Raw genomic sequence first — 18,146 nt, 5'->3', positions numbered from 1 at the left:
CAAAGATCCTCTATAGGACAGGAGAACTCTACTCTTGAAATGCTTGTCAAAGATCCTCTATGCAACAAGACCACCTGTAAATGACAGGACTGCTGCAAAAACACCAGTCAAAGATCCTCTATAGAACAGGAGAACTTGCTCTTAAAGGACTTACTGGAAGAAAATGCTTGTCAAAGATCCTCTATGCAACAAGACCACCTCTGCAAAAACAGTCAAAGATCCTCTTTCGGACAGAAGAACTCTACTCTTGAAGGACTTACTGACAAAATGCTTGTCAAAGATCCTCTATGCAACAAGACTACCTATGAATGACAGGACTGCTGCAAAAACTCCAAAGATCCTCTATAGGACAGGAGAACTCTACTCTTGAAATGCTTGTCAAAGATCCTCTATGCAACAAGACCACCTCTAAATGACAGGACTGCTGCAAAAACACCAGTCAAAGATCCTCTATAGAACAGGAGAACTTGCTCTTAAAGGACTTACTGGAAGAAAATGCTTGTCAAAGATCCTCTATGCAACAAGACCACCTCTGCAAAAACAGTCAAAGATCCTCTTTCGGACAGAAGAACTCTACTCTTGAAGGACTTACTGACAAAATGCTTGTCAAAGATCCTCTATGCAACAAGACCACCGCTAAATGACATGACTGCTACAAAAACACCAGTCAAAGATCTATGCAAAAAGACCGTTCTGTTATGATAAGGCTGCAAAAATGCTTGTCAAAGATCCTCTATAGGACAGGAGAACTTTGCTCTTAAAAGGATTTACTGGAAGAAAATGCTTGTCAAAGATCCTCTATGCAACAAGACCACCTCTAAATGGCATGACTGCTACAAAAACACCAGTCAAAGATCCTCTATAGGACAGGAGAACTTTGCTCTTAAAAGGATTTACTGGAAGAAAATGCTTGTCAAAGATCCTCTATGCAACAACACAACCTCTAAATGACAGGACTGCTACAAAAACACCAGTCAAAGATCTATGCAAAAAAAAACCATTCTGCTATGTTTAAGTCTGCAAAAATGCTTGTCAAAGATCCTCTATACAGCAGGACTGCCCTGCTGTTTTAAAGGATTTACTGCAAAAACTGATCAAAGGCTCTCTACTGTATATAATCTACTGCAAATATTAAGTATTTAGAATGAAAAATGTTTGTCAAAGATCCTCTATGCAGCAAGATCAGGCTGTAGAAATGCTTATCAAAGATCTTCTATTCAACAGAAGAGAAGCTCCCTGCTTTTTTAAATGAGCAAATGCCAAAACGCTAGTCAAAGATCATCTCTAGAAGAGGACAGCTCTGCTGTTTAAGGATCTGCTACAAAAAAAGACCGCTCTATTTGAAGGCTGTAAAAATGGTCAAAGATCCTCAATACGACAGGAGCTACTGCAAAAACACTCATCAAAGAGCCTGCAGGGTGTATTATTTCCCCCGTTGTTGTCATTGAGGAAGGACTCTGCTTTGAATCATGCATGTGCTAACAAGCCAGATGCACAACATGGACGCCAGCGGTAAATAACAACCCCAACTCTGCATCCTGGTACCTTAACAGAATCACCCATTACCACCCTCTTGGAGTGTGCGAGGTGCTAATGGTTTTGGATCCCCGTCAGGGAGCATCTGCGGCCTGGCTGTCCATTAGCTGGCTAACACACTCTGCTGACTAAACACCCAACAAACAGCTGCAGTGCCCTTGTGCACCGTTTGCTTTGCTTGGAAGAATTTTTAAAGACGTATGCATGCCTTGTGATCATGGAAAAAGCACAAAAAATAAATAAATCCATTCTAAAAGCTCATTGATGTGGTAATGGTAATGGTTGAATTTCATTTGAACATGCATCAGATTACAATTGAATGCATCACATAATCAGTTCACAGTTCCACATGTCCAAAAGGAGTAGAAAGAAGCAAAGCTTATTAAATCCTACCTCTCCATCTGGTACTTTTACAATCAGTAACTGTTACATTTGTTCACTTCCTGCTTTCCTCATATAGTTTAACTTATTTTTAATTTATTTTATTTTATTTTATTTTATTTTTTATTTTTTAGTTTTATTTTTTGTCATTTTTTAGGTCAAATAACCAAATATTTTGGTTATATCAACAATGTAAATCAATTAATCTCAACTCATTTTGAAATCAGGTTAACAAATTATTATTTAATTATTTAATTATTTAATTATTTAATTATTTAATTATTTAATTATTTAATTATTTAATTATTTAATTATTAGTTAAACTAAATCAAAAGTGAGTTGAGATTACTTGAGTTCTATTGTTGACACAACAAAAACATTTCTTTATTTGGCCTAATAAAGTTCCCAAAAAAACAGTATCTCTTACATTTGTTCACTTCCTGCTTTCCTAATATAGTTTAAGGTTTTTTTATTTTATTTTATTTTTTATGTCATTTTTTAGGTCAAATAACCAAATATTTTTGTTTTATCGACAATGTAAATCAAGTAATCTCAACTCATTTTCAAATCAGGTTAACAAACTATTTCGATTAATTTCAATTTAATTGTGAGTTGAATTTACTTGAGTTAATTAGTTAGACTAAATCAAAGGTGAGTTGAGATTGCTTGAGTTCTATTGTTGATACAACAAAAATATTTCGTTATTTGACCTAATAAAGAAAGTTCCCAAAAAAATCAGTATCTGTTACATTTGTTCACTTCCTGCTTTCCTAATATAGTTTAAGGTTTTGTTTTTTTTTTATTTTATTTTATTTTTTATGTCATTTTTTAGGTCAAATAACCAAATATTTTTGTTTTATTGACAATGTAAATCAAGTAATCTCAACTCATTTTCAAATCAGGTTAACAAACTATTTCAATTAATTTGAATTTAACTGTGAGTTTAATTTATGAGTTAATTAGTTAGACTAAATCAAAAGTGAGTTGAGATTACTTGAGTTCTATTGTTGATACAACAAAAATATTTGGTTATTTGACCTAATGAAGAAAGTTCCCAAAAAATCAGTATCTGTTACATTTGTTCACTTCCTGCTTTCCTAATATAATTTTTAAAATATTTTTTGTATTTTTTTTTTTTTTAACATTTCAGACCCATCAACATTAAAAATTACACTTGTTGAAGTGGTCACGAGATCTGTGTTCAGAAAATTCAGTTTGTAACAAAAACTTAAAAAAACGCACGCAACAAAATCGCTCTGTGCCAGCGCCAACCTCCCTCCCCCGTTGAGCTTTTAGGGCAGCACTTTGCAACGTGTCTTCTTCTCCGGAGTCTATTGATCGCTTTGTAAAACAGCAAACAGCACTACGTGTACTACAGCTGTGCTTGCATTGAGCGACACTAGAAATTCCACGCTATTTCGCATTTTCCGGTACAGAGCCGCCATGTTTATTGTAGTGTAGTGTGAAGTCTACTGAGCTAGGAAGGTTGCCGACTTGACTAAATAAATCCATAAAATCAGATTTGATGCTTCCCGTCTGTCTGTGTGTGTGTGTGTGTGTGTGTGTGTCCTCGCGAGCATAACCGCCTGTCCCAGACGCAGATTAAAGATCTGAAACTGATCTGTGATCAGCCGTGCTGTAATCTTCTGTCATCATTTCCTCCGTGATGCCAGCAGACAGGATGACAATTTATTAAGCAATAGATATTCTAGCAAACTTGGACACATGAGTCGGAAATGTCAAGCGTGCCATGCATTACACCAACCCAACCCCCACCCCCCCCACACACTCACTCCCAGCGCAGATTAACCATCACTTTAATTGGGAATTAATTCAATTTCAAATTAATCAACTGCGCCGCTAAAGCATTGATTTGACTCTGTGCTTGCGGGGGCTTGCTGCCGCCAATATTTTCTTTGCAGCTGTAAATTGAGCTTATTTTTAATCAAGTCACACACACACAGCGGTTAGTAATTAATTATTTGACCTCTTTTCCACCCAAAAGGTCGGGATTAACCAGGCGGGTGGGCGAGCAAATTTATAGATAGAGAGCAAGGGAAAGAAAGCGATAATGTTGAAGCCATCGGAATGAGGAAAAATGAGTCATTTAGAGGACAATGGTGGAAAAACATTATATTTGAATTACAAAGTGGCCTTCGATGCAAAATTTTTATTTTTATTTTTATTTTTATTTTTATTTTTATTTTTATTTTTATTTTTATTTTTATTTTTATTTTTATTTTTATTTTTATTTTTATTTTTATTTTTATTTTTATTTTTATTTTTATTTTTATTTAATGCATTCATTCATTTTCTACTGCTTATCCTCACGAGGGTCGCAGGGGGTGCTGGAGCCTATCCCAGCTGTCTTCGGGCGAGAGGCAGGGTACACCCTGGACTGGTCGCCAGCCAATCACAGGGCACATATAGACAAACAACCATTCACACTCACATTCATACCTATGGACAATTTGGAGTCGCTAATTAACCTAGCATGTTTTCGGAATGTGGGAGGAAAACGGAGAACCCGGAGTACCCGCAGTACCCAAAGTAACCGAGTGCTGGAGTAACCGGAGAAAACCCATGCTCCAAAAAAAAAATCCACACAGAGATGGCCAAGGGTGGAATTGAACCCGGGTCTCCTAGCTGTGAGGTCATGCCCGCTATCCACTCAACCGCCCTGTATGAAATATATTTTTTTTAATAAAAAAAATAAAAATAAAAATCTTGATTGCCAAAACAACAGGTTTTTATTGCAGTATTGAGTTATCCAATAATCTCTTAATAATCCCTGTGCGGCCACTGTACCGGTACCCGACCCGGCGGTTGGGGACCTATGGTCTAAAATTCCACCAAAGCTTCTTCTTCTTCTGCAACACAGGAAATCGACAATCCCTATTTGGGTACTTCGAAAATCATGCATGTTAAATAAAATTAAGGAATTAAAATCTATTATCTAATCATGTATAATCTGTGCTTGTAAATAATTCAAGAAATGATAAGTTTAAGGGAAATCACACAAAAAAAAACAACATAGTAAAGCGCAAGAAGCTGACATTAGAGCGAGAAAGAAAAAAAAATGAACAAGGGAAAATTGAGCGCTAACCTGAGTAAATAAATCCTTCGGCGATGTGAGAGAGGAATAGAAGGAGGAGGCAGAACAGCATGAAGTGCATGCACGCAGAAGAAGACAAATGGAGAGGGGCTCAAAGTAGTCGATTTAAAAGGAGTCGAACGTGGAGAAGGCGGCACGTGGAGGGAAAGCGGTGACCCGCGTCTAAGCTGCGGCACCTTGAACCGGAGCTTTATGGAGCAGACCACATCAATGTCAAGGCTTTTGTCCCGGTGCACGAAAGCGAGAGACATTTTTAACCACAGACACACTTCAGCACGACCCGTTTTTTTGAAACTCGGCAGCTTAGCCACGAGGCTATCCGACACCTCGATGACTGTGCATTTATGGCAGTGTAAGCGGAGCGCCACTTAAAATGCAACGTACAGTACTACAGTTGGGAGCGAATATAGAGCAAGACTTCCATGTTTAGTCAATGAGAGTGAGAGTTGAACAGATGTTACGCCGTGGATTTTCACTTGTAATCCGATTCGTTGGGCCGCCATGCACGGTGTCAGATGGGTTAATGTCGGAGAATATAGGTTAAACTCAAAGGAAAGGCTTCCTCAATCTCAACCACCCTGTAGAATAAATACAGTGATACAGTACTAACAGTACTATGGGTGACCATTCATTTTCAATGGGAATGTGTCACATAAAATATGAACTTACAGTAAATATAATGGTAATGGTAATGGTTTTATTTCATTTGAACATTGATTGTTTATATGTATTTTTTATTTTTTATTTTTTATTTTTTATTTTTTATTTTTTATTTTTTATTTTTTATTTTTTATTTTTTATTTTTTATTTTTTATTTTTTATTTTTTATTTTTTATTTTTTTATTTTCCTAATATAGTTTAAGTTATTTTTTATTTTTATTTTTTTTTATTACATTTTGGTTTGATTAATTAAATTTTAGACGGCATTATGAATTATCCTTACTGACCTTTTTTGCAGTACATTTAGCAAGACTCTTGGTAATGGTAATGGTTTTATTTCATTTGAACATGCATCAGATTACAATTGAATGCATCACATAATCAGTTCGCAGTTCCACATGTCCAAAAGGAGTAGGAAGAAGCAAAGCTTATTAAATCCTACCCCTCCAGCTGGTACTTTTACAATCAGTAACTGTTACATTTGTTCACTTCCTGCTTTCCTAATATAGTTTAATTTTTTTATTTTTTATTTTTTATTTTTTATTTTTTATTTTTGATTTTTTATTTTTTATTTTTTATTTTTGATTTTTGATTTTTGATTTTTGATTTTTGATTTTTGATTTTTGATTTTTTTGTTTTTTTTTTAATTCTTTAATTTTTTAAAATTTTTTTATTTTTAACTTTTTATTTTCCTAATATAGTTTAAGTTATTTTTTATTTTATTTTTTTTAAATAAAATTAAATTTTAGGCGGCATTATGAATTATCCTTACTGACCTTTTTTGCAGTACATTCAGCAAGAGAAGATTGCTTTTATAGTTATTACCCAATATTTCCACACAATAAGTAAGATATGGAAAAACCAGAGAGCAATAAAGAGTGTGGAGTTATTTCTGACAAATTTTGCTTTGTTCAATATTGAAATATTTCTGCCCACCTTATGTTGTATATTTGTAATATGACGTTTCCTGCTCATATTTTCATCTATTGATGAATATTTTCATCTATCTTTAAGATGAAAAATATGTGTTCACACAATTAAAACGTTTCGCTGATACTCAATCAAGCAAGAAATCACCCTCGTCAGTCATGCTAAATTAACTCAAAGGTCAAATGTATTCCCAAAAAATAGCCGTGCCCCTTTAATTATGATTATTATTGACCATTTTGATTTTAAACAAACTGTGTACTAATACAGTTAGCCTAAACAGCAACATGGCGTCCTAATTAAAACATGATGAAATTTAACCACGTTCATCAATAGCTATTAGCTTAAACAGTAACGCATTGATCGCAAGGCCTCACCCGACGCATATCGACTTTTATATCGACTTTTATCACCGCGCTCCTACACGGGTGTTTATCGACAACCAATAGCATCCCGATAGGAACCCCGGCCAGACATGATAGTGATCAGAATTCCGGCGCCGACTTCCTGGATGAAATTGGCGGTGTTTGTATGTGGGAAGCAGTGTTGGCGGGAGGGGGGCGGGGGGGGTGGGATCATGTTCCTGTCGTTATACGAGCGAATCCTGTTTCATCGCTTGGACATGAGACAACTCCATTAAACGCTGAGCGAGAATTGGATGAGGTTCAAGTGTATGTAGAGGAAGTATTACCCAGTTGGTGCGACTGGCAACCTCTCCACTGTTAGGAGGAGGTGGGTTTGGTTAGTTATTATTATTATTATTATTATTCATTCATTTTCTACAGCTTATCCTCACGAGGGTCACGGGGGAATACTGGAGCCTATCCCAGCTGTTTTCCGGTGAGAGGCGTATTACATCCTGGACTGGTGGCCAGCCAATCACAGGGCACATATAGACAAACAACCATTCACACTCACATTCATACCTATTATTATTATTATTATTATTAGTAGTAGTAGTAGTAGTAGTTGTTGTATTATTATTATTATTAGTAGTAGTAGTAGTAGTTGTATTATTATTATTATTATTAGTAGTAGTAGTAGTAGTAGTAGTAGTAGTATTAGTATTGTTTTTACTATTTTATTATTATTAGTAGTAGTAGTATTGCTTTTACTAATATTATTATTATTAGTAATAGAAGTAGTAGTATTAGTAGTATTGTTTTAGTATTGTTGTTAGTATTATTCTATTGTTATTATTATTATATTTGTTAGTAGTAGTAGTAGTAGTAGTAGTATTTGTAGTAGTATTGTTTTTAGTATTGTTGTTAGTATTATTCTATTGTTATTATTATTATTATATTATTGTTAGTAGTATTTGTATTAGTAGTAGTATTGTTTTTATTATTATTCTGTTGTTATTATATTAGTATTATTATTAGTAGTCGTAGTAGTAGTATTAGTATTGTTTTTACTATTTTATTATTATTAGTAGTAGTAGTAGTATTGCTTTTACTAATATTATTATTATTAGTAATAGAAGTAGTAGTATTAGTAGTAGTAGTATTGTTTTAGTATTGTTGTTAGTATTATTCTATTGTTATTATTATTATATTTGTTAGTAGTAGTAGTAGTAGTAGTAGTATTTGTAGTAGTATTGTTTTTAGTATTGTTGTTAGTATTATTCTATTGTTATTATTATTATATTATTGTTAGTAGTATTTGTATTAGTAGTAGTATTGTTTTTATTATTATTCTGTTGTTATTATATTAGTATTATTATTAGTAGTCGTAGTAGTAGTATTGTTTTTACTATTTTATTATTATTAGTAGTAGTAGTAGTAGTATTGTTTTTACTATTATTATTATAAGTAGTAGTAGAAGTAGTAGTAGTAGTAGTATTGTTTTTACTATTATTATTATAAGTAGTAGTAGAAGTAGTAGTAGTAGTAGTATTGTTTTTAGTATTGTTTTTAGTATTGTTTTTAGTATTATTCTATTGTTATTATTATTATTATATTATTGTTATTAGTAGTAGTAGTATTGTTTTTACTATTTTATTATTATTATTATTAGTAGTAGTAGTAGTAGTAGTAGAATTGTTTTTACTATTATTATCATTATTATTATTCTGAGTGGACTGGAATGAATGAAAACAGGAAAAAGGCTGCATGTTGATACATATTGTAACATCACCAAGGGGGATTTGAGTATTAGATAATAGAAAAAGAGAACATCCCCCCCACCCCCCATCCCTGTGCCTCAAGCTGTCTTTCCTTATTCTTCTTCTGTTTTTTTTTTTCTTAACCAGAAACACTTATTTCTTTCTTCTCCGGCTTCTCCCGTCGTGAAATCGCACCCTCCACCCGAGTAAGGATTGTCAAACGGAGACGATCCACTCTGACAAGATCACATTACGCTACAATAACGTTCAGATCTCATGCATACAAACACACACAACCTCCAACTATGAAAAGACGCATGGCTTCTGTGATGGTTGCTTGGCGAAGGATGCTTCAGATGTTTAAGGAAATTAGAGGTGTCACATGATGAGGTGATACATGAGGTTGGGTCGACCAGAAGATGACATTTTACTTCAGAAAAAGTACAATACAAAAATATGACATTATATTGCAATGTGATAATTTCATTTCTGCACGGTGTGTGTGTGTATGCTAGCAGCCCCGCTTCCACCCGCAGAGACAGATGACAAGAGGGCTCACTCCATTCATGCCGTTGTTCTATGGAACAATCATCAAGGTGCTGAAACCAAAGGAAACAGAGGAACATGACGCATGCAAATGGCAAAATTATTGAACAAATATTGTAAAATTATTAAATTATTATTCATAATAATATGATATGAATCATAATGTTAATAATAATAATTAATTATTAATATATAATATAATGGCTCCCTAATGGGAGTTGAATCAAGTTTAGTATGGCCTGACAATATTTTGAATATTATAAAATATATTATATTATAAAATATTAAATATTATTTTATAATATTATAAAATTATTACTATAAAATTATATAAATTATTATTATTAAATAAATATTATTAAATAAATTACATTAAAACATTGAACTTGAATCAAGTTTAGTATGGCCTGATGATATTTTGAATATTGTAAAATATATTATATTATAAAATATTAAATATTATTTTATAATATTATAAAATTATATTACTGTAAAATGATATTCATTATTATTATTATTAAATACATATTATTATTAAATAAATTATATTAAAACATTGAACTTGAATCAAGTTTAGTACGGACCAATATAATATAATATAATATAATATAATATACATTTATTAATAATTATAATAATTTTTAATATTAAATTACGGCTGATTTCCATTTTTTTTATTTCTTGATGAACAGGAAATGGCCCCAGGTTACATATTGGACACCACTGCTTTTACGCATGAATTTAATGTAAGTATGTATGACATGCATCCAGTGGCAACACAGTCAAACAAATTATAACCATTTATTGATAAATTATCCCAAAAAAAGCCAATTCTGCTTTTTTACCCCCAAAAGAGCCACCATCTTGACACAAATCATCTGTAGATGACTTCCAAAGTCAAATTCTTATCTATTAATCATAAGTTAAGGTTAAATAAAGCCTTATGCAATGAAAATAAAGTGCTTTTTGCAAAGCAGGAGCATATAAGTCAAGCATTTTTTATTTTATTTTTGTCCCTGAAGCACTGTTCAAAAGTTGTATTTTTTTGTGCGTGAGGGTTAAAATATTCATATGATGATGATGGGGGGGCTAAATGTAGACCTCTAAAAGAAGACGGCGTCAGTATGGCTGATGCATTTGAGGAGAGCCTGAAAAAACACGGATGGGATGGAAAACGAGAACGAGGGCACGGATTGTAAAGATGAGGCAAGTGATCATGGTTAGATGATTGCAAGTCGAAGACAAAAAAAAAAAAAGGAAGTGGCAGGGCTGGAAATCAGGAGTGATCAGTCCTTAACGGGCAGCCGGAGAAAGAGAAAGGAATCAGAGCGTAAATCGGAAACGGCTTTTCAACAAAAAATTGCAGCAAAATTAAACAATTTGACCTTGTTTTGACCATATTCAACAATGGAGGCAGTGGGAATCTCAGTGGAAAACACACACAGATATATACACACACACACGCACGAGGCAAAGCACGTATTGAGCTGATCTAATCTGACAAACCAGTCTGCCTAATCCTCCCCCTCCTAATGGGAGCCATTAGACTGCACACAGACAAAAACATTCAACTTGAATCAAGTTTAGTACAGTCTGACTATATTTTGAATATTATAAAATATATTATATTATAAAATATTATAAAATAATATTATTTAAAATTGTATAATATTTTAAAATTATATGATTATAAAATTATATAAAATTAAATAAATTATTATTGTTAAATAAATTATATTAAAATATTGAACTTGAATCAAGGTTAGTACGGTCTGACTATATTTTGAATATTATAAAATATATTATGTTATAAAATATTATGAAATAATATTATACATTATGTTATAATATTATAGAATTATATTATTATGAAATTATATAAATTAAATAAATTATTATTATTAAATAAATTATATTAAAACATTGAACTTGAATCAAGTTTAGTCTGGCCCAACTATATTTTGAATATTATAAAATATATTATATTATAAAATATTATAAAATAATATTATGAATTATTTTAGAATATTATAAATTATATTATTATAAAGGTATATAAATTAAAGAAATTATTATTGTTAAATAAATTATATTAAAACATTGAACTTGAATCAAGTTTAGTATGGCCCTACTATATTTGGAATATTATAAAATATATTATATTGTAAAATATTATAAAATTATATTATTATAAAAGTATATAAATTAAATGAATTATTATTATTAAATAAATTATATTAAAACATTGAACTTGAACTTCAAGTTTAGTACGGCCCTACTATATTTTGAATATTATAAAATATATTATATTATAAAATGTTTTAAAATAATATTATATTTTATTTGGTAATATCATAAAATTATATTATTAGAAAATTATATAAATTAAATAAATTATTATTATTATTAAATAAATGATATTATAAAATAATATATAAAATTTTGATACTTTGACTATATTTCAAAAAACAATAACTGCAAAAAATTCGCTACACGTACAGGAAATGCTTGACAACTAAGGCCACTAAATAACGTCATTTGGTGTGACAGCGTATAAAAGGAACGTTAGAGAAGAAGAGTTACCCTGAAGGTAGCAGCAGACTGATGTCTTTGTCAAATGGCCTGGCATGCTTAATGGGATGAGAAAAGGCTAATCTGATTCTATATCAGACAGGCGCTAGGGGCAGCCCATTTAGCCACCCACGATGTGGCACCGACTTAAAGACTTAAAAAAAAAAAAAACACTTTACTTCACACGACTGGCAACTTTAGAATAAAATTTATAGAAAGGTTGGACGTATCTTATTCACTACCGTTAAAAGTTTGGATCAATTGCAAATTTCTTTGTTTTCCGAAGAAAAACTTATTTTCATCCATTTCACAAACGATTAAAATTAATTAATAATGATTAATTAATGATCTACATATTTGCATAGAGGCCTACTATCAATAACTGTCAGTCATCTGCATCAAGTTCCTGGTATGGCTGCTAATACAAGTTCATCATTGCCTTAGTTCCTGGTTCATGCTTTTATTTTGTATTCACTTCCTGTGTTGCCCTGTTCAGGTGTATGTTCTTCCATGACAGGACGGCACGCTTCCTGTTTTGGTGTTCGCTCTTTCATGACGGGACGCCATGCTTCCTGTTTCGGTGTCTGCTCTTCCATGGTGGGATGGCACACTTCCTGTTCCGGTGTTCGCTCTTTCACGACGGGACGGCACGCTTCCTGTTTCGGTGTCTGCTCTTCCATGACGGGATGGCACACTTCCTGTTTCGGTGTATGCTCTTCCATGACGGGACGGCACACTTCCTGTTTCGGTGTCCGCTCTGCCAAGGCGGGACGGCATGCTTCCTGTTCCGGTGTGTGCTCTTCCATGACGGGACGGCACACTTCCTGTTTCGGTGTATGCTCTTCCATGACGGGACGCCACACTTCCTGTTCCAGTGTATGCTCTTCCATGACGGGATGGCACACTTCCTGTTTCGGTGTCTGCTCTTTCATGAAGGGACGGCACACTTCCTGTTCCGGTGTATGCTCTTTCATGGTGGGACGCCACACTTCCTGTTCCGGTGTATGCTCTTCCATGACGCTTCCTGTTCCGGTGTATGGCTCTTCCATGACGGGCGCCACACTTCCTGTTTCGGTGTCCGCTCCACCAAGGCGGGACGCCACACTTCCTGTTCCGGTGTATGCTCTTCCATGACGCTTCCTGTTTCGGTGTTCGCTCTTTCACGGTGGGACGCCACACTTCCTGTTCCGGTGTATGCTCTTCCATGACGCTTCCTGTTCCGGTGTATGGCTCTTCCATGACGGGACGCCACACTTCCTGTTTCGGTGTCCGCTCTTCCACGGCGGGACGCCACACTTCCTGTTCCGGTGTATGCTCTTCCATGACGCTTCCTGTTTCGGTGTTTGCTCTTTCACGGTGGGACGCCACACTTCCTGTTTCGGTGTATGCTCTTCCATGACAGGACGGCACACTTCCTGTTCCGGTGTCCACTCTTCCACAGCTGCCCTGGGGTAGTCTGATGGAAAAACATGGCTACCAAAACATGGCGACCACCGTCAAACATTCCTTATTCACACACCCATGTGGGCGGAACAGCTCGAATCGACTTCCTGTTTCTGGGCGACCTCCTCAGCCACTACCACCCACAATAATAGGAATATCTATTTACAGCGCCATCATGTGGTACTGTATATAATTCATAGAAATATCACACAATAACAGCATACGTGTTGCTAAATATTCAACAGCCATTCAACAGCAGAAACAGGAAATGAACACGCAAAGCCATCAAAAGAGACCTTGAACGACACCTCATTACATCGTGCATCCATGCGACTCTCCAAACTTTTTTCCCACCCACTTCCATAAGCGTGCGTGTGTCCAAGTGTGCGTTCATCCTCTTTGCTGGAGCGCAACAGATCCCGCCAATTGATACCACACTGAGGCAGCCAATTAAGTGACAGGGGAACCACATGATAAAGCTGACGAACGCTTCAGGCATATTGCGAGCGTAGGAGAGAAATCTCAGGCTTACAGCAGAATGAAATCAATCGGGGGTGCACATATGTATAGGTATGTAAATAGAATGCAAATTCACTTAAAAATATACGCACAAAGAAGCGGCATCCATAAATCTGTATTGGCTTTTTATGGTATGCTGCCTTAAAATTTGGATTAAATCTAGCTAATTATTTCAGGTCATTTCAACACACAACTAAGTTTTGTACAACTTAAAAAAACAAGTTCATGTGACTTTTTGATTTGTTGTGGGAACTTCATTTTTTATGTAAAATAACCAAATATTTTTATAATATTTTTTATATTTTTTTCAAGTTGTATCAACAATGTAAATCAAGTAATCTCAACTCATTTTCAAATCAAGTTAACAAATTAAATTAAATTAAAATTAATTTCCTAATGTAATTTAAGTTTTTTTTTCTTTTAAAAATTTTAAAAATTTTATTTTTTATTTTATTTTTGTCAAGTACCGAACTACGAGGTGATATGACCATACAATGAATTAATTTAATCCTACCCCTCCATCTGGTACTTTTACAATCAGTAAATCAATCAACTGTTAGATTTGTTCACTTCCTGCTTTCCTTTCTTTTTTTTATTTAAAAAAAATGTCATTTTTTAAGTAAAAAAACAAATATTTTGGTTGTATCAACAATGTAAATCAAGTTAACTTTAAATTAAATTAAATTAAAATTTATTTCCTAATATAGTTTTTTTTTTTTTTTTTTAGTTTTTACCGAATTCGAGGTGATATGACCATACAAATAATTAAATAAATCCTACCCCTCCATCTGGTACTTTTACAATCAGTAACTGTTAGATTTGTTCACTTCCTGCTTTCCTGATGTAGTTTCAGTTGTTTTTTTCCTTTTTAATTTTTTTGTGTCATTTTTTAGGTCAAATAACCAAATATTTTGGTTGTATCAACAATGTAAATCAAGTAATCTCAACTCAAACTCCCAAAACATTTGTTCACTTCCTGCTTTCCTAATATAGTTTCAGTTATTTTTTTATTTTTTGTAAATTTGTTTAATATTTGTTTAATATATATTTTTGCCAAATAAAGAAAGTTCCCAAAACATTTGTTCACTTCCTGCTTTCCTAATATAGTTTCTTTTTTTTTTGGTAATTTTTTTAGGTCAAATAACCAAATATTTTGGTTGTATCAACAATGTAAATCAAGTAATTGTTTATTTGACCTAATAAAGAAAGTTCCAAAAACATTTGTTCACTTCCTGCTTTCCTATAGTTTTTTTGGGGTTTTTTTGTTTTTTAAATTTTTTTTGGTATTTTTTTTACGTCAAATAACCAAATATTTTGGTTGTATCAACAATGTAAATCAAGTAATCTCAACTCATTTTCAAATCAGCAGTCTAAGGTCTCCCACTTAAAGTACAAACAAAGTTCTTGAAACCAACCTTAAAGACAAAGTAACAAACTCCAAAAAAGGGATCAATAAACAAGAAATGACTGTAAGGGACTACAAATGGTGGGGCGGGGGTTGGGGGGGGGGGCAAAAAAGACACTGTCCTCGCTTTTGCTCATGCACAGGCACGCTCCAACGTCCCCTCTAAGAAGCTGACAAAGTCCGTCGGATGGCAAGATTAATGAGACACATCTCGGGACACACTCAGTCGGCACCCGAGGGGGCTCCGGGGGGGGAGGGTAGATGTGGGGGGGTGGTTGGGTTGCCTGGCATACAGTCAATGCATCGGTATCACACTGAAGCCCTCAGATTACCGCCTCGGTCATCAGCAGCAACAGTGTATGCATTATTATTAGTGGTGCAATTATACACAACACTTCATTACTACACATGTCTGAAAAGGAGCAGGAAGAAGCAGAGCTTATTAAATCCTACCCCTTCTCCACACCAGAGCAGTTACCAATTCATTCATTTATTTTCTACCGCTTATCCTCACGAGGGTCGCAGGGGGGGGTGCTGGAGCCTATCCCAGCTGTACACCCATGGACTGGTGGCCAGCCAATCACAGGGCACATATAGACAAACAACCATTCACACTCACATTCATACCTATGGACAATTTGGAGTCGCTAATTAACCTAGCATGTTTTTGGAATGTGGGAGGAAACCGGAGTACCCGGAGAAAACCCGGGGAGAACATGCAAACTTCACACAGTGGAATTGAACCCTGGTCTCCTAGCTGTTAGGCCTGTGCACTAACCACTCGGTTACCGTGCAGCTGGAATAACTCTAAATTATGTCTTATTTTCTCTTATTATGTCCACTACATTTGTTTAATATGAGTGTAAAAGTGACTATAGGGGTGTTATTTCATGTCTAGAGGGCTCTAATAATGTTAAAAACCATTTTTAGATAGTTTTCTATGTATTCCTTTTTTTCCGCTTTTCCTCACGAGGGTCGCAGGGGGTGCTGGAGCGAGAGGCGGGATACACCCCTGGACTGGTGGCCAGCCAATCACAGGGCACATATAGACAAACAACCATTCACACTAACATGCATACCTATGGACAATTTGGAGTCGCTAAAACCTAGCATGTTTTTTGGAATGTGGGAGGAAAACCGGAGTACCCGGAGAAAACCCACGCATACACGGGGAGAACATGCAAACTCGAAGGTGGAATTGAACATTGGTCTCCGAGCTGTGAGGTCTGCACGCTAACCACTCTTCCGCTGTGCAGCTGGAATAACTCTAAATTATGTCTTATTTTCTCTTATTATGACCACTACATTTGTTTAATATGAGTGTAAAAGTGACTGTAGGGGTGTTATTTCATGTCTAGAGGGCTCTAATAATGTTAAGAAACATTTTTAGATTTAGTTTTCTATGCTCTAAATGTATTCATTTTCTTCCGCACGGGGAGAACATGCAAACTCAAAGGTGAAATTGAACATTGGTCTCCTAGCTGTGAGGTCTGCACGCTATCCACTAGACCACCGTGCCACCGTTACCAATTCAATAAGTGATTTTTTCTTAAATCACTTCAGAATCTTACATAAGTCAAAACAACAAAAAAGAGCGGGTACATCGGACACCCCAACAAAACCCGAAGCACACCACCAACCCCGCCAGCCAGCCAACCCACCTGGCAACCCACCTGGCACCCATTCAAGTTTCGAACCAAATACCCAATTCAAAGTGCTTTAAATTCATGGGAATCCCTTGTGATACGTTCAAATACAAAAAAAAAAAAATTTTAGGAGACCCACAGGAGTGAACGTGTCCACGGGGGGGTACCCGTATGGCAACCGGAGCATGTTGCTAAACACCCCCAGAAGAGGTCACAAACAGTAAATTCAACTTACGTGTAGTTGGCAAAGCTCCATGCAGACCGCTGACGTTGCAGAAAATCCACAAAGCTTCCAGCAGGAGCAGAAAAGCCGGTCCTCCGGCAGGACGGAGCATCTTCGCGGATGCTGATGAGAGCAGGAAAGGGGTTGGGTGGAAAGGGGATGGAGGGGGGGGGGATAAAACACCAGCAGAGTGGCGGTGCTGCTGAAAGCCACTCTGGCTGGCTGGCTGACTGGCTGACTGGCTGGGTTGGTAGTTGATGACTGAAGAGGAGTGAAGCACCGCACTCTCTCCCTGTCTTTTCTCTCCCCCCCCTCTCCTCCTCCTCCCCCTTCGTCTCTCCTCCCACAATGCAACGCAGTGACGCTCAGAAGGAGAGACAGTTGAGGGGTGAGACGCCAAGAGCTCCACTGGTTCCGGGGAAGCGTGTCAGTGCGCAGCTGATAGCGGCGCTCCGGTGCGCTGTCCGCGGTGCTGAACTTATCTGCCGCTCTCCCTCCCTCTCTCTCTTTCTCTCTTTCTCTCTCTCTCTCTTAAATGCCTTCGCTTGTCTCCCAGCCACATACTGCCCTCCTTCTCCAAGAGGTGGTAGCCTGTTAGAAAATGAGAATGTGTCATAATTATCTCATTCCGCTATTCATTACCGGGTTATTAACACTTAAGTCCACTCCCAATTCAACTCAATGCTGTAAAAAAAAATTCTATATTTCAGCATAAAATTTCAGTTCAAAAAGTGAAACTAGAATTTCTGAGTCACATGCATCAGATTACAATTGAATGCATCACATAATCAGTTCACAGTTCCACATGTCCAAAAGGAGTAGGAAGAAGCAAAGCTTATTAAATCCTACCCCTCCATCTGGTACTTGATCTGGTACAATCAGTTACTGTTACATTTGTTCACTTCCTGCTTTCCTAATATAGTTTAAGTTTTTTATTTTTGTATTTTTGTATTTTGTTGTTTATTTATTTATTTGTTTTAATTATAATTTTTTTATTTTTTTTTATTTTTTCATTTTTTCATTTTTGTTCACTTCCTGCTTTCCTAATATAGTTTAAGTTTTTTTTCTTT

General features: G+C 35.4%; 1 protein-coding gene across 2 annotated transcripts in view; it reads right to left on the bottom strand.

The window, feature by feature from the left end:
- Positions 1-17,472, bottom strand: part of cntnap2a (contactin associated protein 2a) — a 341,582-nt gene extending 324,110 nt beyond the window's left edge. For both annotated transcript variants that reach the window (XM_058059946.1, XM_058059947.1), the window contains exon 1: positions 17,089-17,472. In XM_058059946.1, the coding sequence (XP_057915929.1) occupies positions 17,089-17,188 (100 nt within the window). In that variant the 5' untranslated portion in view covers positions 17,189-17,472. The remainder of the gene's footprint in view (positions 1-17,088) is intronic.
- Positions 17,473-18,146: the final 674 nt, after the last annotated feature.

Source organism: Doryrhamphus excisus, chromosome 21, assembly GCF_030265055.1.
Source record: "Doryrhamphus excisus isolate RoL2022-K1 chromosome 21, RoL_Dexc_1.0, whole genome shotgun sequence".
Taxonomy (NCBI): domain Eukaryota; kingdom Metazoa; phylum Chordata; class Actinopteri; order Syngnathiformes; family Syngnathidae; genus Doryrhamphus; species Doryrhamphus excisus.
Note: the sequence above shows the minus strand (reverse complement) of the source record. Positions and strands in the feature narration are given on the sequence as shown.